General features: G+C 40.5%; 1 protein-coding gene across 1 annotated transcript in view; it reads right to left on the bottom strand.

Annotated features, from left to right (window-relative positions):
* Window positions 1-27,808, bottom strand: part of LOC309653432 (anosmin-1) — a 189,743-nt gene that overhangs the window by 74,757 nt on the left and 87,178 nt on the right. The window contains exon 3 of the mRNA XM_082448098.1: window positions 2,550-2,612. Coding sequence (XP_082304224.1) covers window positions 2,550-2,612 — 63 coding nt within the window. The remainder of the gene's footprint in view (window positions 1-2,549; window positions 2,613-27,808) is intronic.

Below are 27,808 nucleotides of genomic sequence, written 5' to 3' on the forward strand. Positions count from 1 at the left end.
GAAGTACATAGCTGTTTTGTGACCTGCCAATGAAGGGGGCCACATGGGGAGGGACCACAGGCAACTTCTAGGAGCTAAGAGTGCACTCCAGCCGAGAGTCATCAAGGAAACAGGACCGCAGTCCTACAACTGCAAGGAAATGAATTCTGCCGACAACTGCAATGAGCTTAGAAGCAGATTCTCCTACAGTCGAGCCCCCAGATGAGAATGCAGCCCAGCCAACACCTTGATTACAGACTTGACAGACCCTGGGCAGAGAATGCAGTTAAAGCTGTGCCCAAACTCCTGACCCAAAGAAACTGTGTGTTGTGTTCAGCCACTAAGTTTGGGGTAATTTTTTATGCAGGAAGAGGTAAGGAATATAAAGAAACATTAATGTGAATGCCAGGTAAACATGTTTCCTGGAAAAGGTTGGATTGGATCCCTAAAGAAGCCTGAAGATATTCTGGAAAACCTGAAGTATAATATGTCAGCGCCCTTGAGGGAGGGCAGAAGCCATGATTTATACTCCTCTGCATCATCTCCAACATCCAGAAAAAGACAAGATACAAAAAGACATACGAGAGTTCTTCTACTTGATTTGACACTAAATCATTCGCTTAGCTGCGTGTGTCCGTAGCAGAGTAATTGGCGATGTAACTTCAAATATCTGCCAGTCCTATGTATTATTTGAAGCATTTTAAAGTTCACTACTATAAAATGCTTCCAAAGACTTCACTGACGGTAAAATCCTCAGCCCCCAGGTACTTCTGGCAACAGATGTCATTATGTAAGAGTTTGCAAATCACGCATATTCCAGCCAGTCACAAAATGCTGAGTAGAAACTTTTGGAGCAAAATAAAACTGAGATTAGGAAGATCATGTATTGATTACATTAGCAGTTGAGAAACACTTCCATTCTAGTTTTCCAAAACAACAGTAAACACTTTTCTAAAATAACCCTATAACACAGTGAGCCCCTGTAACTGTCCAAGGGGAATCCAGCCACAGCAGCACATGGACATGGGGAGAGGGGTCAGAGATGGAGTTGGGAGCCAGTCTTGCCACCTGCAGTGGGTGAGCCCTATGACTTGATAATTTCCAGCTTCCCAGGCCTCCACGCTTCCACACACAGCTCTGTGGACTTACAGTGTGCCCTGCTTATCTCCATGCTTATCGGGAAGGTCAGACGGTACCAGGACTGAGGATGTATTTCACGCACCTTAAAACTGATGGAGCTGGGGCTTCCTTGGTGGCTCAGTGGTTAAGAATCCGCCTGCCAATGCAGGGGACACAGGTTCGAGCCCTGGTCCGGGAGGATCCCACATGCTGCAGAGCAACTAAGCCCGTGTGCCACAACTACTGAGCCCACGAGCCACAACTACTGAAGCCCACAAGCCACAACTACTGAAGCCCACGTGCCTAGAGCTTGTGCTCTGCAACAAGAGAAGCCACCGCAATGAGAAGCCCGGGCACCGCAACGAAGAGTATCCCCCACTCGCTGCAACTAGAGAAAGCCCTCGCACAGCAGTGAAGACCCAATGCGGCCAAAAATAAATAAATTAATTAAAAACAAACAAACAAACAAAAAACTGATGGAGCTGTTATGACCCCAGGTCCACAGGCATGTTTGCAGAACGGAATCTGTGTGCCCTCCAAGGTGAAACGCAGGCAACAGGACCACCTTGGCAGCTCCCGCACGGGGGCAGGGCCAGACCACCATGTCTGTTTGGAGAAGCTCGGAAGTGCCCTATCGGCCTCCAGTTCCACTCAAAGAAGCCCTGTGATGCCGCACGGGCATGTCTTCCGGCGTCCCCTCGCCACCACCCTACACGGTGTTTCTTTGGTTCCCACAGTGGACTCTTCCAGCTCTTGTGCTCACGGCCCCTGTGGGCTTTCCGCCTGCTCTTCCTCTGAGCGGCCCCCGTGCCGTCAGCCGTCAACCTTCACAGCAGGTCCCTGGGTCCCTGGTTTGCCCTGGAAGAGACCGGGCAGCAAAGCAGCCCTCCCCCGCTTCAGCCCAGCTGATGACTCTAGACCGTGGTTGTCTGGGACAGCAACGCCCTCTCTTCTACCTGAGAGCGCGGGGAAAGTAAGGCGCCCTCCATACGGGAAAACGTGGGCAAGCCTCAGCCCAGAGTATGGGCAGCCCAGGGGGTGAAGAGTCAGGTGAAAATCTCGGAGAAACCCCACCACTAATAAAATGGTGGCTTCCTCCAAAAGGCATGAGAATCAGCATGCCGAGAATCACCCACAGGAGAGCCATAATGTGAGGTGGGAGGATGGCAACAGCTTGTACCTTTCTTCAATGGTGATAAAAAAAAAGTTTTACTGTCTGATTAACTAATAACGGAAGCAGTGGGTGGCTAGGTTTTAAGAAGTCCCGAGAATTTTTTTAATGTGAATTTACACACACATGCGCACACACACACACACACACACACCTGAAGGAGAGTGAACTTCCCCAGCCACAGAAGAACATGATGCCCTCCCATGCCAAGGACCCACTGGCACGTGGTCAGCCTGCAACTGTGTCCCAAGTGTCCGTGGCTGTGTACGGGGCCTCTTACCTCACAGAAGCTCTGGCACTGCTGCTTCCGCAGGTCCCAGGACACCTTGCAGGGCTCCAGGCACTGGGAGAGATGAACAGTGAAAACCAATCAGTAAACACGGGAAAGAAACAAGGCCCAAAAGGAAAGAGCCCACCTGTGTGCACCCCTGGCTTTTCAGGGCCTACTTTCCCTAGTGACTTTGGGAAATCCAGTGAATCAGCAGCTCATCTGAACTGTGTGTAACACAGGAATCTGAGGAAGAGCGTCACGACCGAGCAGGGACAGAAAGACATACGTTTCCACACAATCGAGAAAGGAGAGCCGCACGGTCTGGAGGCGACACGGAGGAGAAGCAGTTATATCCCCTGTCAGGCACAGCAGTGTGGATATTTACTTTTATTCAGTAAAAAATATTTTCTAAAGGTTGTGGTTACAGATGGATTCTTTTCTCATCAGCTTTAACAATAACCTGCTTTTAAATGGACAAAATAGGGCTATTTTTTGAATGTTCTTCTGTAAGTGACTGAAGTATTGCATTAAATATATGTATATGTGTGTATATATATATATGTTTATATATATATCACACCCATTACTGTTAACTTATGTGTTTATCTCAGTGAATCCAGCAGCATTCACATGTATCCAGTTTAATTACTCTATTAAAATGGATTGAATAAACCTGAATATGAGACTCTGCCATAAGAGCTTCAGAATAAAGTTTGAATACATATATATAATTTACACATATGATTTAAAAAATCAAAGAGCCAGGATCCACTGTTCAGTAACAATTGTAATAATAAATATATTACTGAATGAACAAAGTATATATACATGTAAATGTAGGTTTTATATATATACTATATATAATATATAATTATAACACTTAAAATATAGTACTATATATACTATCTATATAATATATTGTAATAAGAGATAACAGCCAAGCCTCGTGATTGAAACTAAAATCTTATATTCATATGAATGGATATTTGATTCTCAAGATTATATTTTAATGCAAATTTTAATTAGTACAAATTAATCATCTCGTATAGTTAAATGACAGTTATCTAAATATTGGCATACCCTGGCTCCCATAAGCTCATGATTATTCTATCTATCTGACTTTCATTATTGATAAATTTTCCAGTTGATATCAAAATTCTCAGTGAAATTTCAGACATATATAATGTAGAATTCAGAACATACACCCGTACTATATTTTCACTTTACTTTCTAGTAACCTCCCTGTTTTAAAATACAGTTTAAAGATGAACTGGAAGACTCTATGTGAAATTTACTTTGCAAAAATCCATTGCTATTTTTTTCAATCAAAAATGCATATATGAAAACAAACTACTGACTGTATCAACTGTCAGTCTGTCACAGCACTGCTCTCAAAGTGTGATAAAGGACCAATAATATGAGCATCACCTTGGAGTTCATGGGAAATGCACTAGATGTACAGAGTCAGATCTCTGGGATTGGGAGCCAAGAATCTCTTTTAGCAAGTTCCCCTGAAAATCTTGGTGCTTACACTAAACTTTAAAAAGAACTGCCTTATTGTGGTAAACATTTCCCAATATATATGTGTATCAAATCATCACACTGTACACTTTAAACTTACACAATGTTATATATGTCACTTATATCTCAATAAAGCTGGGGGAAAAAAAGAACTGCTGTAGAACTTGATGAAAACAGAGTCTGTAATGGCTCTTTCTTGGTTCATGTAAGTATCATTTAAGAATCAGTCTACTGCTTGTGAGAATATTCTAGATTTGATATCCTTTAATGTTGCATATGAACAATTCATTTTTAGTTATTTTAAATTAAAAAACTTGAGCTCGTCAATGATGCTTTTCCAAGACCTATATAAGCGTGTCCCAAGTCTATTAGTGTTCACCTCTTCCAAGCATGTTCTAAAACAGATGTACAATTTTTCACCAATATAACAATTCTAAAAGAATACCATTTTTCTAATAGCAATGAAATAGTTTAAAACTTGTCTACCTTACATATTTCATGAGCTTCCTAAAGAGTGAGTTTTGTTTCCTAAAGGTACATCCAATGCCTTACCCACAGAGCTATCCTAATTTGTTGCAAGACATTGGCTCCTAGCCAAAAAACTTCACTGGTCATTTAATAAATATGCTTAGACCTAACTCCTTCTCAAGACTCCTTGAAATGAATAACTGGCACTCTTTCAAATACCTTGCAATTTTTTTCATTTGAAGAAGTGGCCTACAACGGAGCAGGACCGCACCACAAGACCTGGGGATTTTTCACGGACAGAGGCTCAGCTACTGACAAGTTAAGCCTCTGTCATTTCACTCGGGAAACATCCAACAAGCATTTATTCCATATAAAAACTGTTCAGTGCAATGTGGCTAAAAATGTCTCAGAATAATTATGTAATTCTTGCTTTCTGTCATTACTGAAAATGTAAATTATGAAAACAAGATATTACATGTGTACAGTTGCATTTTCACAACTAGAGACATGCATGAGTGCATTAAAAAAGTCAGTCCTTTGTGATGTCCATGATTCCAAATAACCATATTCCTGACAACTTGTGGAATAAATGCCTTATAAAAACTAGATATCATTTACAAAAGTGGGCATATTTCTGAAATGCTAACAACAGCAATACGTAATGCACTTGTCTTCTTGTTAACCCAGAATCTCCATCTGTCAAGTCTAGCATTGGTATATGCAATTCATTTAAAGTTCTATTTTAATTGCATGCTTGCCTCATTTCCAGTCACCACTAATCAGTAGCACCTAAAGATACATCTCAAAATGCTACTAATGACAGCCAACATTTTCTTTTAGTAATCCTCTGTGAAAACTACCTGACAAGAACAGCCTAGATGTAAACATCTGAGTAAATCTTTGCAGGATAAATTTTCCAAAGCTCTATTTATTTATGGTGCTACTGGCCAGGTAAAATGATTTCAACAAAAGCTGAAGAGGAAAAAAATGACAGCCTTTTCTCTCACACTTTGAACAAGAAGAAAACACTTTCTATTTCTCCAAGTAATAATAATAAAAAAGTACTGCCAAAAAAAGGTAGTCGCAAAACTCTCTTCCCTGTGTGAAGGGAGTAGAAGAGAAATAATACTACAAGCAAACAACGGCAACTCTAAGGGCCATGATCACATACTGCGTCAAACTACAAAAACAAACAAACAAACAAAAACAGTACTCAAAGTAAGTATTTTAGCAAGTGGTTTAGACTTTCAAGCTTTAGGCTGATCAACTGTTTGAAATCATTTCCACCTAGGCTACTGCTTCAAGCCCAATGAAGAGAAACTTCACATTTCAGAGAAACTTAAAAAAAAAAAAAAAAAAAAAAGGTTGAGCAAGCTAATCACATTGATCATCATTTGGAATGTAGCTATCAATTTTTTTTTACTTAATCTAGAAAGATACATTCACAATATCACTTGCTCAGATGATAATTGTATATTAAATTTATATTTTTTAAATGTACAGTAATAGAGATTGGCTCAAGATGGTGTAGTAAAAGGACGAGTGCTCCCTCCCTCTTGTGAGAGCAACAGAATCACAACTAACTGCTGAATAATCATCGACAGGAAGACACTGGAACTCACCAAAATAGATACCCCACATCCAAAGACAAAGGAGAAGCCGCAGTGAAACAGTAGGAGGGGCGCAATCACAATAAAATCCAATCCCGTAACCGCTGGGTGGGTGACCCCCAAAATGGAGAATAATTATACCACAGAAGTCCACCACCTGAGTGAAGTTCTAAGCTACATGTCAGGCTTCCCAACCTGGGGGTCAGGAAATGGGAGGAGGAATTCCCAGAGAATCAGACTTTGAAGGCTACTGGGATTTGATTGCAGGACTTCGAAAGGTCTGGGGGAAACAAAGACACTCTCGGAGGGCACACACAAAGTAGTGTGCACATCGGGACCCAGGGGAAAGAGCAGTGACCCCATAGGAGACTAAACCAGACCTACCTGCTAGTGTTGGAGGGTCTGCTGCAGAGGCGGGGGGCGGCTGTGTCTCACCGTGAGGACAAGGACACTGGCAGCAGAAGTTCTGGGAAGTACTCCTTGGCATGAGCCCTCCCAGAGTCCTCCATTAGCCACACCAAAGAGCCCAGGTAGGCTCCAGTGTTGGGTTGCCTCAGGCCAAATAACCAACAGGGAGGGAACCCAGCCCCACCCATCAGCAGACAAGCGGATTAAAGTTTTACTGAGCTCTGCCCACCAGAGCAACAGCCAGCTCTACCCACCACCAGTCCCTCCCATCAGGAAACTTGCACAAGCCTCTTAGATAGCCTCATCCAACAGAGGGCAGACAGCAGAAGCAAGAAGAACTACAATCCTGCAGGCTGTGGAACAAAAACTGCGTTCACAGAAAGATAGACAAGATGAAAAGGCAGAAGGCTATGTACCAGATGAAGGAACAAGATAAAACCCCAGAAAAGCAACTAAATGAAGTGGACATAGGCAACCTTCCAGAAAAAGAATTCAGAATAATGATAGTGAAGATGATCCAGGACCTCGGAAAAAGAATGGATGCAAAGATTGAGAAGATGCAAGAAATGTTTCACAAAGACCTAGAAGAATTAAAGAACAAACACCTAGAAGAATTAAAGAACAAACAAACAGGGATGAACAATACAATAACTGAAATGAAAAACACACTAGAAGGAAAGAATAGCAGAATAACTGAGGCAGAAGAACGGATAAGTGACCTGGAAGACAGAATGGTGGAATTCACTACCACAGAACAGAATAAAGAAAAAAGAATGGAAGGAAGTGAAGAGAGCCTAAGAGACCTTTGGGACAACATTAACATTGTAGAGGCCCCAGAAGGAGAAGAGAGAGAGAAAGGACCTGAGAAAATATGTAAAGAGATTATAGTCAAAAACTTCCCTAACATGGGAAATGAAATAGCCACCCAAGTCCAGGAAGCGCAGAGAGTCCCAGGCAGGATAAACCCAAGGAGAAACACGCTGAGACACATAGTAATCAAACTGGCAAAAATTAAAGACAAAGAAATATGATTAAAAGCAACAAGGGAAAAACAACAAATAACATACAAGGGAACTCCCATAAGGTTAACAGCTGATTTCTCAGCAGAAACTCTACAAGCCAGAAGAGAGTGACACGATATATTTAAAGTGATGAAAGGGAAGAACCTACAACCAAGATTACTCTACCTGGCAAGGATCTCATTCAGATTCCATGGAGAAATCAAGAACTCTACAGAAAAGCAAAAGCTAAGAGAATTCAGCACCACCAAACCAGCTCTACAACAAATGCTAAAGAAACTCCTCTAAGTAGGAAAAACAACAGAAGAAAGGGACCTACAAAAACAAACCCAAAACAATTAAGAAAATGGTCATAGGAACATACATATTGATAATTACCTTAAACGTGAATGGATTAAATGCTCCAACCAAAAGACACAGGCTCGCTGAATGGATACAAAAACAAGACCCATATATATGCTGTCTACAAGAGACCCACTTCAGACCTAGGGACACATACAGACTGAAAGTGAGTGGACGGAAAAAGCTATTCCATGCAAATGGAAATCAAAAGAAACCTGGAGTAGCAATACTCATATCAGATAAAATAGACTTTAAAATAAAGAATGTTACAAGAGACAAGGAAGGACACTACATAATGATCAAGGGATCAATCAAAGAAGAAGATATAACAATTATAAATATATATGCACCCAACATAGCAGCACCTCAATACATAAGGCAAATGCTAACAGCTATAAAAGAGGAAACTGACAGTAACACAATAATAGTGGGGTACTTTAACACCTCACTTGTTAAATGGACAGATCATCCAGACAGAAAACTAATAAGGAAACACAAGCTCTAAATGACACAATAGACAAGATAGATTTAATTGATATTTATAGGACATTCCATCCAAAAACAGCAGATTACACTTTCTTGTCAAGTGAACACGGAACACTCTCCAGGATAGATCACATCTTGAGTCATGAATCAAGCCTTGGTAAATTTAAGAAAACTGAAATTGTATCAAGCATCTTTTCCGACCACAATGCTGTGAGATTAGAAATAAATTACATGGGAAAAAATGTAAAAAACACAAACACATGGAGGCTAAACAATACATTACTAAATAACCAAGAGATCAATGAAGAAATCAAAGAGGAAATCAAAAAATACCTAGATACAAATGACAATGAAAACACAATGATCCAAAACCTATGGGATGCAGCAAAAGCAATTCTAAGAGGGAAGTTTATAGCAATACAATCCTAGCTCAAGAAACAACAGAAATCTCAAATAAACATTCTAACTTTACCCCTAAGGGAGCTACAGGAAGAAGAACAAACAAAACCCAGAGTTAATAGAAGGAAAGGAATCATAAAGATCAGAGCAGAAGTAAAAGAAATAGAAACAAAGAAAACAACAGCAAAGATCAATAAAACTAAAAGCTGGTTCTTTGAGAAGATAAACAAAATTGATAAACCTTTAGCCAGACTCATCAAAAAAAGAGGGAGAGGATTCAAATAAAATTAGAAATGAAAAAGGAGAAGTTACAACGGACAATGCAGAAATACAAAGCATCACAAGAGACTAACAAAAGCAACTCTGCCAATAAAATGGACAACCTGGAAGAAATGGACAAATTCTTAGAAAGGTATAAACTTCCAAGACTGTACCAGGAAGAAATAGAAAACATGAACAGACAAATCACAAGTATTGAAATTGAAACTGTGCTTAAAAATCTTCCAACAAACAAAAGTCCAGGACCAGATGGTTTCACAGGTGAATTCTATCAAACATTTAGAGAAGAGCTAACACCTATCCTTCTCAAATTCTTCCAAAAATTTGCAGAGGAAGGAACACTCCCAAACTCATTCTATGAGGCCACTATCACCCTGATACCAAAACCAGATAAAGAAACTACAAAAAACGAAAATTACAGACCAATATCACTGATGAATATAGATGCAAAAATCCTCAACAAAATACTAGCAAACAGAATCCAACAACACATTAAAAGGATCATACACCACGATCAAGTGGGATTTATCCCAGGGATGCAAGGATTCTTCAATATATGCAAATCAACCAATGTGATACAGCATATTAACAAATTGAAGAATAAAAACCATATGATCCTCTCAATAGATGCAGAAAAAGCTTTTGACAAAATTCAACACCATTTATGATAAAACCTCTCCAGAAAGTGGGCATAGAGGGAACCTACCTCAACATAATAAAGGCCATATATGACAAACCCACAGCAAACATCATTCTCAATGGTGAAAAACTGAAAGCATTTCCTCTAAGATCAAGAACAAGACAAGGATGTCCACTCTCCCCACTCTTATTCAACATAGTTTTGGAAGGCTTAGTCATGGCAATCAGAGAAGAAAAAGAAATAAAAGGAATACAAATTAGAAAATAAGAAGTAAAACTGCCACTGTTTGCAGATGACATGATACTATACATAGAGAATCCTAAAAATGCCACCAGAAAACTACTAGAGCTAATCAATGAATTTGGTAAAGTTGCAGGATACAAAATTAATGCACAGTAATCTCTTGCATTCCTGTACACTAACAACAGAAGATCAGAAAGAGAAATTAAGGAAACAATCCCATTCACCATTGCAACAAAAAGAATAAAATACCTAGGAATAAACCTACCTAAGGAGGTAAAAGACCTGTACTGAGAAAACTTTAAGACACTGATGAAAGAAATCAAAGATGACACAAACAGATGGGGAGATATACCATGTTTTTGGATTGGAAGAATCAATACTGTGAAAATGACTATACTACCCAAAGCAACCTAGAGATTCAGGTCACTCCCTATAAAATTACCAATGGCATTTTTTACAGAACTAGAACAAAAAAATCTTAAAATTTGTATGGAGACCTAAAAGACCCTGAATAGCCAAAACAATCTTGAGGGAAAATAATGGCGCTGGAGGAATCAGACTCCCTGACTTCAGAATATACTACAAAGCTACAGTAATCAAGACAGTATGGTACTGGCACAAAAACAGAAATATAGATCAGTGGAACAGGATAGAAAGCCCAGAGATAAACCCATGCACCTATGGTCAACTAATCTATGATAAAGGAGGCAAGGATATGCAATGGAGAAAAGACAGCCTCTTCAATAAGAAGTGCTGGGAAAACTGGACAGCTACATGTACAAGAATGAAATTAGAACACTTCCTAACACCATACACAAAAATAAACTCACAATGGATTAAAGACCTAAATGTAAGACCGGACACTATAAAACTCTTAGAGGAAAACATAGAAAGAACACTCTTTGACATAAATCACAGCAAGATCTTTTTTGACCCACCCCCTAAAGTAATGGAAATAAAAACAAAATAAGCAGTGGGACCTAATGAAACTTCAAAGCTTTTGCACAGCAAAGGAAACTATAAACAAGACGAAAAGACAACCCTCAGGATGGGAGAAAATATTTGCAAACAAATCAATGGACAAAGGATTAATCTCCAAAATATACATAAACAGCTCATGCAGCTCAATATTAAAAAAACTAACAACCCAATCCAAAAATGGGCAGAAGACCTAAATAGACATTTCTTCAAAGAAGACATACAGATGGCCAAGAGGCACATGAAAAGCTGCTCAACATCACTAATTATTAGAGAAATGCAAATAAAAACTACAATGAGGTATCACCTCATACCGGTTAGAATGGGCATCATCAGAAAATCTACAAACAACAAATGCTGGAGGGGGTGCGGAGAAAAGGGAACCCTCTTGCACTGTTGGTGGGAATCTAAATTGATACAGCCACTATGGAGAACAGTATGGAGGTTCCTTAAAAAACTAAAAATAGAATTACCATATGATCCAGCAATCCCACTACTGGGCATATACCCTGAGAAAACCATAATTCAAAAAGACACATGCGTCCCAATGTTCATTGCAACACTATTTACAATAGCCAGGACATGGAAGCAACCTAAATGCCCATCAACAGACGAATGGATAAAGAAGATATGGTACATATACACAATGGAATATTACTCAGCCATAAAAAGGAACGAAATTGGGTCATTTGTAGAGACATGGATGGACCTAGAGACTGTCATACAGAGTAAAGTAAGTCAGAAAGAGAAAAACAAGTATCATATATTAATGTATATATGTGGACTCTAGAAAAATGGTACAGTTGAACTGGTTTGCAAGGCAGAAATAGAGACACAGATGTAGAAAACAAACGTATGGACACCAAGGGGGAAAAGCGGCGGGGGGTGTGGGTGGTGGTGGTAGGATGAATTGGGAGATTGGGATTGACATGTATACACTAATACATATAAAATAGATAACTAATAAGAACCTGCTGTATACAAAAAATAAATAAAATAAATTCAAAAAAAATAATTAGGGATAAATCTGATTTTAAAATGTCAAGACCTATATGCTGAAAACCCAGACTACTTCTAAGTGAACTTAAAAAAGAAATAAATAAAGTGAGAGATATGTTGTGTTTAAAATAAATAAATAAAAAATAAAATGTACCATAATATAAAACATGTTCATACAATATTCCACTCATGGAATAGTGAGCAATGAGACTTTGTGACATTTACTACATTTACTACAATACTCTTTATCATTTAGCTGCAGCTCAATAAACACCTGCTGAATAAATCTATTGATAAATTGAAATGTTTTTATAACCAGTACTTAGGACTGGGATACCCAAGTACTTCCAGAGACCAAGCAAATAATGAGGAAGAGTGAAGGGGGTAAATTTTGGATAACTGGGGTGACAGAAAGAATGGTAAACTGGAGAGGTCAGCCAGGATCCAGGAAACAACTGCTCTTTGCTGCCTTCTGGTTGTTTTCCAGAATTGCCTGACACTCAAACTTTACAGAGAAGCCAATGATGCAGAATTTATCTAAATCCTTCCAACTTTTAAATATATTGTACAACACTGTACAGGTCTTTTTTATTGTAATTAACTTATATCATAATATACTAGAGGGAATCCCCTGGTGGTCCAGTGGTTAGGACTCCACGCCTCCACTGCAGGGAGCCCAGGCTTGATCCTGTAAGCCGCGTGGCGTGGCTAAAAAAAAAAAAAGATAGTAGGTAAATTTTTTAAATTGCTCTAAGTAAGTGGTTCTGAAATGGGAGTGATTTTGTATTCCCAGGGGACATTTGGCAATGTCTGGAATCATTTTGTTATGATTAAGGGGAGAGGTACTGGCTTCTTGGGGGTGACGCTAGGGATGCTGCTTAAACATCCACCAGGGCCCAGATAGCACTCACATGATAAAAAATTACCTGACTCCAGATGTCAACCGTGCCAAGGTTGAGAATTTTTGAACAACATGCAAAGGAACCGGAGTAACAGAGCTGGTCCTGAGAAACAACTTACCCAGGATGGAGGAGTAAATGCTACTCAGGACCATGACCTACAATCATGGAACAATTCTGTACATTTTGGCCACATTCATCCTTCTAAAACACGGTTTTGAAGATGTGAGGTCACTGATACAATTAGTCAATCATTATCGAATTTAACCTAAAGTACATGGTTTTACATTCAAAACATCTGGTCAACCAGCAAATCCTGTCCAACCAACTCCTTCAACCTCCTATGAATTGCTTCCAGTGAAGCTGGTTGCTTTTCTGTTCCCCCCAAACAAGATCCTTTCTAATTCCACTCTGTTGTGATATGTCTTCCTTACAGACAAGCTATTCTGTCCTTCTCCACTCAGATCAGTAGCTGCTTCAAACCATCTATTTTTGGCCATTGCTATCCACACAGCACACACTGATTTGCCCTCTCTGCAACCATGCGGCATTTAGAGTTCCCCCCAAGAATCCTCACATTTTTGACTGATTTGTGGAGCCTATGACTTGTATTAAAGTTACACTACCTCCAGATCCTCCTGAGGAGGGAATATGTCTGCAAACCCTTTTATAATCCCTCACAAGGCATATGGGACTGAACATGCAAACAAGAGAACAGATTATAAAAAACAAGCCATGTGCACCATGGAATGGAAAGCCGTGGTTTGAGCCCTAACTTGGCCATGTGTCTCATCTACAACTGAGAAAATCACATGAACTGTTTAGCCTCAGCTTGATAATTCAAATATGAGAACACCACCATCCATGTTCACTTGTTAAACTATCACCGAATGTGAGAGAATCTTTACAGATTTACGGAGCACGTTTAAAATGATTTGTTCAGTGGAGCCTCTTCACAACAAAACTACGGAAGTGTGTAAAATTAGGTACTATTATTCTCACATTTTAGAGAGAGGAAACTGCAGTTTAGAGAGGTTGAGGAAACAAAGCAAGTGACTGTGGGTGAGGCTATGGGAACTGGAATTTGGAGCCACGCTTTGGCACACTCCAAGGAATGTTATTTCCATTATAAAGCACTGCCCCATTTACGCCACATGCTGCAAGAGCTTAAAGAGATGAGATATGTGACAGGGATTTGGAAACTGAAGAGCAGTCTGCAAATCTATGAGATTACTAAATTATTATGATTCCCAAGGAGGATTCAGCTCCAGAATGCCCTAGGTGCTACAAATTCCAAGGTATTTATGTATACCACAGACAAAGAGATCCCACTCTTCTGAGCCAAAGTGCTGACAAGGAGGAAAATTATTGATATTGCTTTGGTGAACTACCATCTGGGCAGTTGAGCACAAAGTTCCATACCTTATATTTAACCCAAAACTTTCACGCAAAAGTACAGAAAAGGAAATTATATTACCTAAATGGCAATCACAAAAAATTCTGAGGCAAAAAAGTTTCCTATAAAATTCAAATTTTCACACATGCCCAATCCTCAAGGAAACAGAACCCATAATTACATTATGCTAAATAGACAGAACCCACGTTAAAACAAAGCAGCCAGCATTCCATACTTTTCAACCTGTTCACATTAACTTCTGCTAAATCAATGAATGTGGATTCATATTTCCTATGTGCTAAGTGGTCATCGACTCACCAAGGTGGGGGAAATCTGGCCAAAATTTGTTCCACCCTGAGGTAGTCTATCATCTCCATGGGAGAAAAGCATGCAAATAAATCAGTCTACAGCAACAAAGTATACAATAAGTGATAGAAGAATAAAGTCCCATAAGAAACCAAAGTGGTATGTTCTTCCGTATGGGATAATTGGAGAGGATTTCACAGAACTGAGGGCTCATGAATTACCTTAGAAGGATGAGGAGGACCTGATCAATTGTAAATAGATCTGGGGCCTGGACAATGTCGTAAATATGTGGAGTGTGAGAGCTAAAAAAGAAGATGCAATAAAACACAAGGCTAGGAAGATGGCCCTTGGAATTCACTGAGAGCCACTGACAGTCCTAGAAAGGAGTTGCTTGCCCCTATCTGTGCTTAAAATGACTTGAGTGTTAGAATAGGAGATGGATTATGGAGGCAAAATATGCAGCAAATGAAACCAGAGCAAAAGTTTTTACAATTTCTTCCAAACCTTCTCTCCAGCACTTCTAGTGCCAATACGCCATTTGGATGGAAGAGGACATTGGATGAAAGGAAAAGAAAAAATCAACCTACGAAAGGCAATGTGGGAGAAATGAGAATGGGAAAGGCACCCAACTTTCTAACTTCAAGCGAAAAGGAGCTGACTGTGTCAATATGACGGAGGGTGCAGGCGAAACAAACATGGGGCAAGAGGTGGAATTAAGCGTTTAATGTGATGAGTTTGAGCTGTCAAGTGGATATACAGGGAAGGATGTCCACCAATCTACTGGAATTATGGATACACAGTTCTGGAGAAAGGGTAAAGCTAATGATGAGCATTTACAGGTTTCTTTTCTCTTTCTTTCTACATCATGCATTCATTTCTTTCATAAACATGTGCTGAATTCCATCACCACGGCGTCACGCTAAGTGATGGGTCTGTTAAATTTATGAATTACACACACACACACACACACACACACCTGCCTTCAAGTTCTTCACAGTCTAGAAAGGTAAACAAGGCATGTTCACTTTTAAGCAAAAGTCCAAGATACATGTCAAAAGGAAGTAGAGAAAATATGAAGTTGGCATGTCAAGAATTTGGGGAGCTGGGATATATGAGAGCTAGAATGGCAACACTGAGGTGACCTCACAGTTCAGCAAAATGTTTTTGTGTGATCTATCTTGCCCCCTCTTCTGTATTTGTGCCCGGGGAGACTGAAAAAGAAGGGACTGGAACATATTGGTAGGCAGAAAAAAAGGATCAGGTGGAGGGGGTCTGACTGAAGATGTAGGAGAAATGGGAAATAATCAACAGATCCAGGTCCCAGAGAATGTTGCAGGGGTTACAACATGGAAACACAGAATTTTAGAAAGGCAAGCATCTTTGATGGCATCTAACCCAACCCTACATCTTCCAGATTTGGGAACTAAAACATCTTTACAGGAACAATGGCTGGGTAGCAGGATTCAGGTCCAGGGCTCCATTTGTGATTGGACACAGACCAATCAATTCACTGTTGAGCTTAGAGGATGTAAGAATCTGGAGGCAGAGACACACAACAATGGTCATGAGAAGCACATTCTGTCCATAGTTTTCCAGTGTGGTGAGAAAGTGCTAATGATGAGATGTGTGTGCCCTTCTAGGGGCAATTCTGGTGACTGAGCTTGCGAGGTCCTGAGCTGATAGACAACACAGGTGAGGGACACAGAAACTGACGATTCCAGCCAGGTCTGAGGTTTCTGACACATGAAAGAGTAACATTTGCCCAAGAGGATTCTTTCAGAATAAAAACTTTAATGACCACATTTTTAAATGCCCGTGTGTAGTAGGTACTCAGTGAATGAGATGCCCTTCCATTTCTAGAAGACCAGTAAGGAGAATTAATTTTAGTTCTTTCGTATTTCCCTGATATCTACCTTTTGTTTCTCTTAATTAAAGAAGAAAATAAACCTTCTTTCAATTCTAGTCTCTCAAGCATGTTCCAATAATTGTTTTAAAAGTGCCAATTTTTTGCCCAAATTCCAACAGCTATGGACGGGTGAGGTGGCATGTTCTTGCGTATGTGGCCGGAAGGTGGAATCAGAAGGAAAAATCTGAGACTAGAGCACCGCACGTTTTATAGGACATATGGTATGCTCTCACACAAAAAAAATTTTCTGTTGAATAAAAAAAAATTAAATAGTGATTTATATTTAATTTTTGTCTGAATGGTTGCCTGGATGTAAAGAATAAATTTGGGGTTCCACAAAAAAAAAAATCCACTTTTCATTTCATACAGGTATATACTCATAGCATATAATAATGCCAGCAACAGAAGTTTCCAAAGACCTTTTCTGTTTTCTGAATTAATGGCAGCAAGTTTCTCTAGGAAACTGTAGATCTGTTTTTTAGATGGAAGCGTTTTTTCCCCCAGTATATTTCCTGAAATATGTGCACCATAGTGGCTTTAGAAGTATTCACGGACCCTCTCCAGCTCTAAACTGGTATAGAAATTGTTACAATCCTGTTGTGTCAAAAAGTGTACCGCGTCTTGCCAAACTAATGAAACCTTTTGGCAGTCAGTCCACGGAAGTACAGCTGAACAATCAGCAAAACCTAAACCCGAGAGCTGCAGCGTGCCAGCCCAGCACGGCGATGTCACACCTCAGACATCTCACATCACAAGACAACTTTCTCTGAAACACTCTAAGGATAGTTACTCTCCTGCCGCGATGCTTATCAAGAAATCTGGGCCTCATTTGATCACAACTACTGTTCACAATAAAGGGAATTCTAACATCAAGAGCTCTTTTAGTTTCAGCGAAAGTATTTAGAAACAAACAAACAAAAAAACAATTAAAATGGAAAAAAGAAACGAATCGAGGTAGTTATTATCAGAAAACCATCCTGTCACTGTCATTCCTTCTCATACCGTTATGCCTATCATGAAGCCTCTTGAAATAGATCCGTCAGGGGATTCTGTTTCATTAAAGACCAAACAGACTTTCCTAGCATCCAGATTTTCCACTTGATCATCTGCTATGGCATTTTGGCAGAGTACTGAAGTTCCAGATAATAGCCCATGGTTACTTCTCAAATTAAAAAGATACTATGTATACCTGTATACATACCTGTAACTTATATGATATTGTGCATCAAATATAGTTCAATTAAAAATTTTTGTAATAAAAAGTTTTCAAAAATAAAGGTAAAAAATATTAGTAATGAAGAGAAAGTGACAACTTTACAGGGGAGAAACCTGGAGATAATACCTTAACTAAGTGATAAAGGATACATCTCCAGGAACGGGGAAACCCACCTGGTGCGCCCCTGATGCGATGCACTGGTAAAAACAAAGCATCACCGTCACTGAGACAGTGTCCTGCCCAAAGGGCAGAACCTGAATTGAACCATGAGGAAGTATCAGACAAATCCAGAATGAGGCGCCTTGTACAAAGCAACAAGCCTCTAGTCTTAAAAAATACCAACATTGGGAACTTGCTGGCAAGACGACGGCATAGAAGGACGTGAGCTCCCCCCTTCTTAGGAAAACACCAGAATCAGAAAAACAAAAACAAAAACAAACAAACAAAAACACTGGAACCTACCAAAAAAGACCCTACATCCAAAGACAAAGAAGAAGCCACAAGGAGACGATTCCTTTATAAGAACTGGTCTCTCATCTTTGTATCTGTGTGGTCAGTATTTGCAGGACTTTGAATTTACCCACATTAAACTTCATATTATTAGTTTCAAAAAAAAAACCCAATATCATGAGAGGCAAAGAAGGGCTGAGGATTGCTTCCAGATGAAAGGAGAGTAAAGACATGTGACAATTAAACGCAAAACCATGCTGATGGGTCGGATCCTGAATCAGAGAAAACAATGCCAGACAGGACGCTATTCACACAATTAGTGAAATTTAAAATTCAGACCAAATGTGAGATCTTAAGATTACATCAACGTGAAATTCTCTGAGTTCGATTAGTCCACGGCAGTTATGCAAGAGATGCATGCTGAAACGTTTAGGCGTAAAGAGTCATGATGTCTGCAACTTACTTTTAAATGGTTAGGAAAAAATAACAATTGTAAGTGCACACATACACCTATATCTGTCTATCTAGAGAGAGAGAATGTGATAAAGCAAATAAAACTTAACTGGTAAATCTAGATTGGGGTCAGAAACTAGAAACCAGGGACCAAATCTGACCCATCATCTATCTGTTTTTGTAAATAAAATTTATTGGAACACAGACACACCCATTCATTTATGTATTGTCACTGGTTGCTTTTGTGCTACAATAGCCGAGTTGAATAGTTGAAACAGTTTGTGTGGCCAAGAAAGGCAAAAATATTTACTTGTCTTTGTCAGAATGTTTGCTGTACCCTGATCTAGATGAAAGATATATGGAAGTTCTCTGTCCTATTCTCGTAACTTTCCTGAAGTGTTCTAAATGAAGTTAAAAACGAATAGATCAAAACAACAAGGTCCTACTGTATAGCACAGGGAACTATATTCACTATCCTGAGATAAACCATAATGGAAAAGAATATAAAAAAGACTGTATACATGTGTATAACTGAGTCACTTTGCTGTATAGCAGAAATTAACACAACATTGTAAATCAACTATACTTCAAATTTTAAAAAATGAACACATCAAGTAATCTTAAAATTACTCAAAATCACAAATTTTCTTCAGCAGGCATCACTGAAATCTATTATGGACATAGACCTATGGGCAAAAGGTGATTTTAAAATTAGTAAAGCGGTTATAAACAAGTTGTGGGAAGAAATGGAGACTTAGGGACAAAGGCTTGAGACCTGAAACCTCATAGTGACCGAGGGGCACGTCTTCCCACAGAATGGTTAACAAAAACCGTCTAGGCTCTGCAAAGTTGTATCTAACAGGTTCTGTAAACAGGTGGTTTAAGGACAGCCTCAGGAACCCTGATGGTGCTGAGGCTGGAACAGCCCCGTCATCCTGGAGTCCCATGCGGGGGTGTGTGACGACCCCAATCATCTCGACCCCTTGTCTCGGTTTCTGATTATAAACACAGGAAATGAGTTCACTCAGCCCTGTGGTCCAATTTGCCTCTGAAAATGTCCCTCCCTCCTTTGTACTAAAGGAACCATTCTTACAACATCAAAGCAAAACGTTTCTCACAATGAAAGTAGGAAATGAGTATAACCTACTTATTTTGCCGTTGCAAACCATTCAATGAGACGTCCTGCATAATTATCAGCTTCCAGTAGTACTTGCACATGCTGCCTAAATTCATACCTAAATTCTAAAATCAGCGGAATCAGCCCATCCCTATTACAAGTCCAATGAGGAAAAACTGATCCTGGTGTTTGGCCAAGGCAGGGCTGTAACAGAAGGGTGTGTTCCATTTCCTCATCCTAACTTGGACATTTCCCTAAAGACACTTGAGAATGGGCCCTCAGTGGGATATGGACCGCAGAAGCAGACAGCCCAACCAAATGATGTACACGACAAGACAGCCTTTCCTCTGGGAAAATTAAAAATGTATATTTCATCAGGGCGCTCAGCAAATCAACAATGGCTGGAGAATATTATCTCTATGTCATTTCAAAGCCAGATATCTCCCTCTCTCTCTCTCTCACGCATGCATGCACGCACACACGCGCACACACGCGCACACACACACCATTTTTTATTATAGTTTGATCACAGGCCTGTGTGTCCTTTGCAGGCTATCAAATCAACGACTCATCCTTCTCCAATATTGACCCCCAGGTAATCAAAATAACTTGGGAAGCCTGTCTCCACCATGAGTCAGATTTTAAAGACTGAATTAAGAACTGTCTTGTGCTTTCATTCGATCAGATGCTGCACAGCTCCAGAGGAATCCCTGGTCAGAGCGTCCTGCGGGTTTAACCAGCCAGGCCCCGCTCCCTCGTGAAAGCCAGAATGTAATCTGCACAGCATGCGTCTGACAGCACTGAGGCCCGAGTTAAGGAACTGCTCCCGACATGCCACACACTGAATGGAGATTAGGACTTCCCTGCCTTCATGCTACATTGAAAAGCTTAGGCAAGTCTAGCGTTGATCCTTATCTCCGTATATATTTTCTTCTACACATTTTCTTAACAATACACAATTCCTAAGAAATCATGTAATTGGTGGTGTCAGAGAACCGTGTCAATCGTATCCCCAAGCTGGGTGGCCTGCTGTCCTTTTGCCCTGAGCTACCGGCCTTATAAAATCTTGCCTACGTCACAGGAGTAATTGAGTTCTCAAGTTGGCCCTATATTAAACCTCACGGAGGTACTTTTGAACTTATTTATAATACGTGCTCTGGGTTAATAAGATTATTTATATCAGCAGTATATAAGAATGGCTTAGGCAGATGTACACTGTGGCTAATTATTTCCAAGAAGTCGGATCCATTTGTCTGAGAGGTGAGTGATTGTAGCAGCTACTCCGCAAGGACCCAGGAACGACGCAAGTCCTTACAGTTAGACAAATCATCAGGAGTGTCAACGCTAATCCTTTTCAGACAGAAGCAGCTTGTTACACTGACAGCTTAATATGTATCTGTGTGGCTCGGCTGTCTGACACGTCAAGCTCCAGGAAGGCATGGCGTGCTCCTGAAAGGACAGGGAGTGGGGGGGGCTGCAGCTCGTAAGGACTTTCATGTTTCCTGTCTCCCGAGCCAGATCAGATCAGCCTGGCTTTGTTGACAGTAAAGGGCCTCTAGCACATTAGGGCATCCCTGAACAAACCCATTCAAGTGGGCCTTATGCGGTAGGTCTGCTCAAAATTAACAAGTGAGTCGTAATATTCGTAACTTTCCGGAAGCTGAAAACACTGGGGAGGAGGATATACGTTAGTTATGGGTGGGAGACCCTATTTCTATAGACCCTGTTTGCCCTTTAAACCAAACTTGGAACTTGCACAATCTCACTTGGGTATTTAATTTTGTTCTCCCTTTGAAGAGTGATCTTGAGGTTCTTGTGTCCAGTGGAATTCCATTATAATAAAATACCAATTAAACCTACTTGCGAGCCCAATCAAAACTAGCAGCAAGAGCAAACTTAGTAAGTTGGGATCAGAATGAAGATTTGTTTAATGATTCAGATTTTGCACAAGGTCTAGAATAGACGTCTTTACACCGTGGGCAACGCAGATGTGGGTTTCTTTGCTAATTTCCCCTTGTACCTCTTTTGACCTGAAACACACAATCAACCTCATTTGATGAACTCTATGCTGACCCTCTCGACCACCTTACCCGCTCCTTCATCAGTGGCTCTGCTGGACCAAAAAGGGCAGAAAGAGAAGGCGTTTGCATCGTCCTGACCAGGGCTACCCAACATAAGACCACAGTGGGAATGCTCTACGTATGCATGGTCCAATATGGGAGCCATCAGCCACAGGAGGCAACTGAGGGCCTGAAATGTGGCCAGTGTAAATGAAAAAGTAAACACTTAATTTTAATTCATTTAAATTTGCAGAGCCATATGTGGCTAGCGGCAACCGCCTTGGAGAGTGTTAAAAGAAAGTACAAGGGTGCACATTCCATATCCACTATACATACTCCTTCTAGTGGGAAAGCAAATAAAAACTACATTTCCCAGATGACCGTATCACTAAGATTCGGAATGCAATTTGGCCACGGTAATGAATGCTCCAGGGCAACCTTTGAAGGCGAAAGGGAAGCAGAAGGTATTTTCTTGCTCGTCCCCTCTTCACTCTTTCAGAACCACTGTGGATGCGTGCAGGTTCTCTTCTGTCTTCACTCTTCAGCTTCCTGGATGTCTGAAGAGACTTCCCTGGGGGCGATTCCCAGCTCTGAGGTCACTGTTCTAGAGAGACCTCAGAACAAGCAAGGGGGTCGGCTCTGAATCGCTCTGGAGTCACCTCTGGAGGTTTAGTGCAGAGCCCGTTCCTTCAACACTTCCAATCATTTTAGAAGCATTTAATTCCCTGTATTAAATTCCTTCTAGTTTATGCACCTAGAGTGGTTTGTTTTCTTCATTGACACTGGCTGACACCAGCAACTAGGACGACAGATGTGCATTCAGATTTAACCCCTACGCCATCAAAAATGCAAAGAATGTACCCACGGCTTCTCCCATTGTCTACTGTGTCACCCATGTTAGTTTATAAACTCTGCCTTCATTTTGTTACCTCCTTACCCCTGCATAAGTATGTGTTGAGCCACATCTGTGTGTCCGACACCCTGAGAGACACGGGAAGTTCGTGGGCACATAAGACAGTCTGCCTGCTTCAATCTTAAGTGTGATGGAGGGCAAAATTAATCAAGCCAGTGCAACACGTGGGATCAATACCATGGAAGAAGGATGGAGAGAAGCACAGATGGGGACAACGTAACCCTAGCATAGAGCTGGACAAAGCTCTCTGCATGAAGGGATGTCTAGGCTGTAAAAAGAATAATGAGTAGGAGAAGAATGCGTAGCAAAAGCAAGTGGGATGTTCTTGTCAAATGTGACCTTCAGAAGCATGAAAATAAAGCTGTAAATTTCAGCAATATAGATCCATCCCAATAGTTTCTGCTGGGTTGTGAGATGGGAAACATGCATGATTTATAACACACAGGCTACTCGGAGTAAACTTTAGCTGTTGGGCAAATGGAAGCTGGGATCTTAGCAGTCCTTAGAGTAATTGCTGAATGTGTTTCCAAAAGCATAGCAGACTTGATGTCAAAGTGTAGAACAGAGGAAAGAAAATGACTCTGTTATTAAAGAAATTTATGTTCCCTTTATCAGAGACAAATGATCTAGCTTCCGTTTCTCCAAATATGCAGCGCCATTTATAGAACCAATTCTTCAATTACCTAATAAATACAGCATGGAGAGAGCTGCTTTATGAAATGGTAAAATTCCTAAGTAAGAGTCCATGCACTTGAAAACAGTCTATATTAGGACACTCCTATATTATAACAGACACATGTGGTATTTATGACATAGTTGGTATATTAAGACGGCTTTCTTCCAGCTTAGGGGAGCTTAAAAATAGTCTCACCCACACATGAGATTATTTTGGAAATTTTAGATAAGGTGTACAAACCTCATAAATCTGAGTTGGCAGCTCAATATAACTGAGGACCACTAAATGTGGCAGGATAACTGGCCAAGGACACGCAAGAGGAAAAGTAAAGGGTATTTCTTCCACAGGTTCTATTATTTTCTGCCCAGTTCATTCAGTGTGTTGTCCACTTGCTATTTCCTGAGAGGGACCTAAAACACCTGGAATCTGCAGAATAAAGTAGACGTGCAATCAGCCAAGACACTGCTAACTGATGGTAGTGTAGCCACAAGACTGATGGCCAGCCACTCTGCTCTATTCCTGATGGCACCTAATGAACGCACTTTTACACTCTGAGGACTGCTTTTCTCCTGTTTCTTTAACACGCTCGCGACGTCTCTCCGTGTTGATACAAAACATTAGAAACGTGTACCCCATTATTAACTTTAGGTAGGAAATGTGACTGACTCGTACACAGACTTCATTGCAAAGAGCATTCCAGCGCCTGCAGGAAACAGAGTCTGCTAAACGCTTCGAGAGACTCCAGGCTTGTCCAATAAGGTAAGTCCTTCCCATGAAGTGAGGAGTTTCTCCTTCTTCTAGCTTTCATTTTTTGGACACGAAGCGGCCCTTGCTGTTTGTTAATGAGGAGAAGCCAGGGGCCTTCCCATGCAGAGAAGACTCCAGTCTTCCTCTCCAGCCCTCCCCCGCCCCCCCGAGAGTGACCCAGTGACAACAAAATGCTCTCGGGCCGGGTGGACGGCTCCTCAGGAGTCTTACAGACCACCTAGCAATCAAAGAAGGGGGGGCAGGCCGCCTTTGTGCGGGGGTATTTTGTCCATCCTCCCCCCCCTCCCTCCCTCCCGGACACCCTCACCACTGCCCCGCATGGCTAGGCAGCCAGAGGCAAGGGCTTTTCACTCCGAATTTCACGGCCTGATAAAATGCAGGGGCTGTTTCCCGGGGGACCTGAAAGCCCTCCTTTGTGAGCCGTGGAGGGTCAGGTTAAGTCCTGCGTTTTGGCAGCAGGCATCTGTTTGTCTTCAGCGAGGTCTCCTAATGGGAGGAGGGGGGAGGGAGGGGGGAGGGAGGGGAGGAAGGGAAGCCGCTGCAGAAAGGGGGTTTCGTCTTCGCAGGGGCAAATCCCCGCCTGCCGCTCGACAGAAATCAGGCACATGTAAATGGGCTGCCCACCGCACTGAGAGCCCTACCAAATCAATGCGATTAAGCCGTGAGACACGGAGCTTTCTCTGTCTTGCAGACTCGGCTCTCCCGTGTTGCTCTAAAGAGAAAAAAAAGCAAAGCAGAGCCTTTTGCCCACACTTTTTTAATTAGCAAAAAGAACCTGCAAAAAATAGTACTGGGAATATTGAAGATCTGTTTCTTGGGCTATTTTTTCTTCTGCTTGCAATAAAATCGTACATAGGACTTTGAAATTAATTCTTCTCAATTCAGGAACCCTGTTGGACTGTTAAGAGATATTTGCTATTCGAGGCTAATAAAGAGCTCATTCTATCTAAAGACAGTCTCTGTGAGAAAAGCTTTACAGGACATGATTCATATCGATTATTTCTATAAGTTATAGCTACAATTTCTACTCCGGAAAGAAACCAATGGGTAGAGATGGCCCCATCACTGACTATGACCCAAGTCAGTAGTTAAAAAACAGAGTTTTCTAATGTCGTTATAATCAACAGAGCAATGCTTTCTCATTGTAAGAGGACTGTACTTCCTTCTCCAATGTTCTTTAAGATTATACTTCAATAGCTTAGCTTATACGAAGAAAAATAAACATTTTTAAAGTATGAGAAAACTATTGGAAATAAGTGGGTTAGTCAGACATATGGAATGCCCAAAGAGTAAGGAATTTTACAGGGGAGGAAGCAATAAAAAAATAATATATTTTATGACTCTGAAGAGTCATAAACATAACCAGGTACACACACACACACACACACACACATACACACACACATACACACACACACATACACACACACACACACATACACACACACATACACACACACACACACACACACACAGAGCAAAGAAATAAAAGCAACACACTGCCAACTATCTAATTCATCGTTGCTAAAACGAGAGAATAATCAATAATCAGATGTGTGGAAAGAGAAAAAAAGAGGCTTCAGGACAGCGGTCAGTGAAATAAAATAGTGATCCTTATATTCACCTTCTCATTAAAGTATTATGTCTTGTGATCCTTTTTCCCCACTGTCACTAAGGTAGACGCAATTATTCCATCAATCTTCTTAAAGGAAAGACAATATCACTGGAAAGTCAATCTTGTTAACAATTGTCATCCTTCTTTGACCCATTAGAATATTATAAAGAGAAAGTACAAGACCTGAAAATCAGAAGACTGAAAAGCAAATAACACACACAGGCATACACACACAAATACACACGCTATTTTACTGTAAATCATCATGGATATCTTAAAGCCCACAAGATATCACATCAAATACCAAATGTAGACCCCAGTTATGCCAGTGTGCTCAAGGGAACGTCACCCTGAGGGAATGTGGGGGTGTGCACGCAATCTCCTCATCTTTTCTCAACAGTACTAAGCAAATTTCCCCACAGGCTGATCTAAGGTTAGTGTTTAGTGTTCCAGAAAGGCATCCACTCTGGTTTTGTTTTGGTTTGTTATTGTTTTAATGTGAGGCGTGAGTTTTATTATGTCAGGAACTTACAATGGGGACAAACAATGAAAAAGAGTTTATCTTAATATTATAACAGACAACTGTAGAATAAAGTTAATGCAAAAATTTCAGGATAAAATATGTCCAATAGGTTTAATAATTCCATCCGTGCCACCCAAAATTTGTACACAAATGTTCATAACAGCACTCTTCATGATAGTCAAAAGTGGAAACAACCCTAATGTACATTAACTGATGAATGAATAAACAAAATGAAAATGTACAATGGAATATTATTTGGCAATGAAAAGTAACGAAACACTGTTGTGATACATGCTACAGCATAAACGAACCTTAAAAACATTATACTTGGTGAGAGAAGCCAGATAGAGAAAACTATGTAGCATATGATTCCATTTATATGAAATGTCCAGAAGGACCCAATCTACACAGGGACAGAAAACAGATGAGTGGTTCTCTAGGACTGGGGAAATGAGAGGGAAATGGGAGTGACTGCTAATGCCTACGGTGTTTTCTGAGGGTAGTGTTGAAAATACCCTGTAATGGTGCTGATGGTTGCACAACTCTGTGAGTACACGAAAAACCAATGAATTATTTAAATAGGTAAATTGTATGGCATGTGAATTATATCGCAATAATGCTACTATTTTTTTAAATTATGTTTATAAATCCACCACTATATAATTTTATTGAACAATAATCGAAAATGAAAGTCACGTAGGTTAAAAATTTAGTGATCTTTGTCCCATTTTGAATAGATTGGTGCTGTCAGACGCATCCCTCCCATTGAGTGGGCTGAGCACATAGATGAGTCTTTCTCAGAGCGTGAGCTCGGTCCCCTCCCCAGCACCTCACCAAGACTGGGATTCAGTCTGAAGGAGCACCCAGGAAGATGTGTCCACAGGGACTCCAGGTGACGCTTATGCAGGCTGAACTTGAGGACCACGGTCCAAATGACAGCAATTACTTCAGGTCACTCTGAGACCGGAAGAAGACCTGGCCACATAAAAACAGGACTCTTTCTGAAGAACTTTAAATGTTTCTACTTCCATGTTAATTTTGGAATAATTATTTTCCACACAACGTATTTAACCACCCACAAGCAATGAATCTAGAAGACGCTAGAAAACAATGACATTATCTTAAGTTTTATAGGGCAGTCAAAACACTTTTTTCTATTTGTCTGTCACCTGGGGAAAAAAAAGACCTCTTGAGAATGAAATGACCTCTTGAAAAGTAAATTCTAGACATACCAGTGCAAGAACTGGCAGTCCTTTATGGATTCCTGACATCGCATATGTTACCCAGGAAAGGTCCTTATAATAAAAAAAATAGGAGGTGTGTTTGCAACTTGTAAGCATTGGACCCTTTTCTAATCAATGTAGCAAAATGACGTGTCATCCCGAGATACTGGTGACTACAATTTTAAGCTAAAATCCCCCCACTGAACTCATGAATCGGGCCCTCCCATTCTAAGTTATATTATTGTTCTGTTCTGCTTCTTTTGAAGATTTAGGTTGAAAGGAATGGCTTATGTGGTGTATCTTTTGGCCTCAACACTGTATTGGATGGGCTTCCCATATGTAATTTTGAAGTGAA

Source organism: Balaenoptera physalus, assembly GCF_965194825.1.
Source record: "Balaenoptera physalus genome assembly, chromosome: Y".
Taxonomy (NCBI): Eukaryota; Metazoa; Chordata; class Mammalia; order Artiodactyla; family Balaenopteridae; genus Balaenoptera; species Balaenoptera physalus.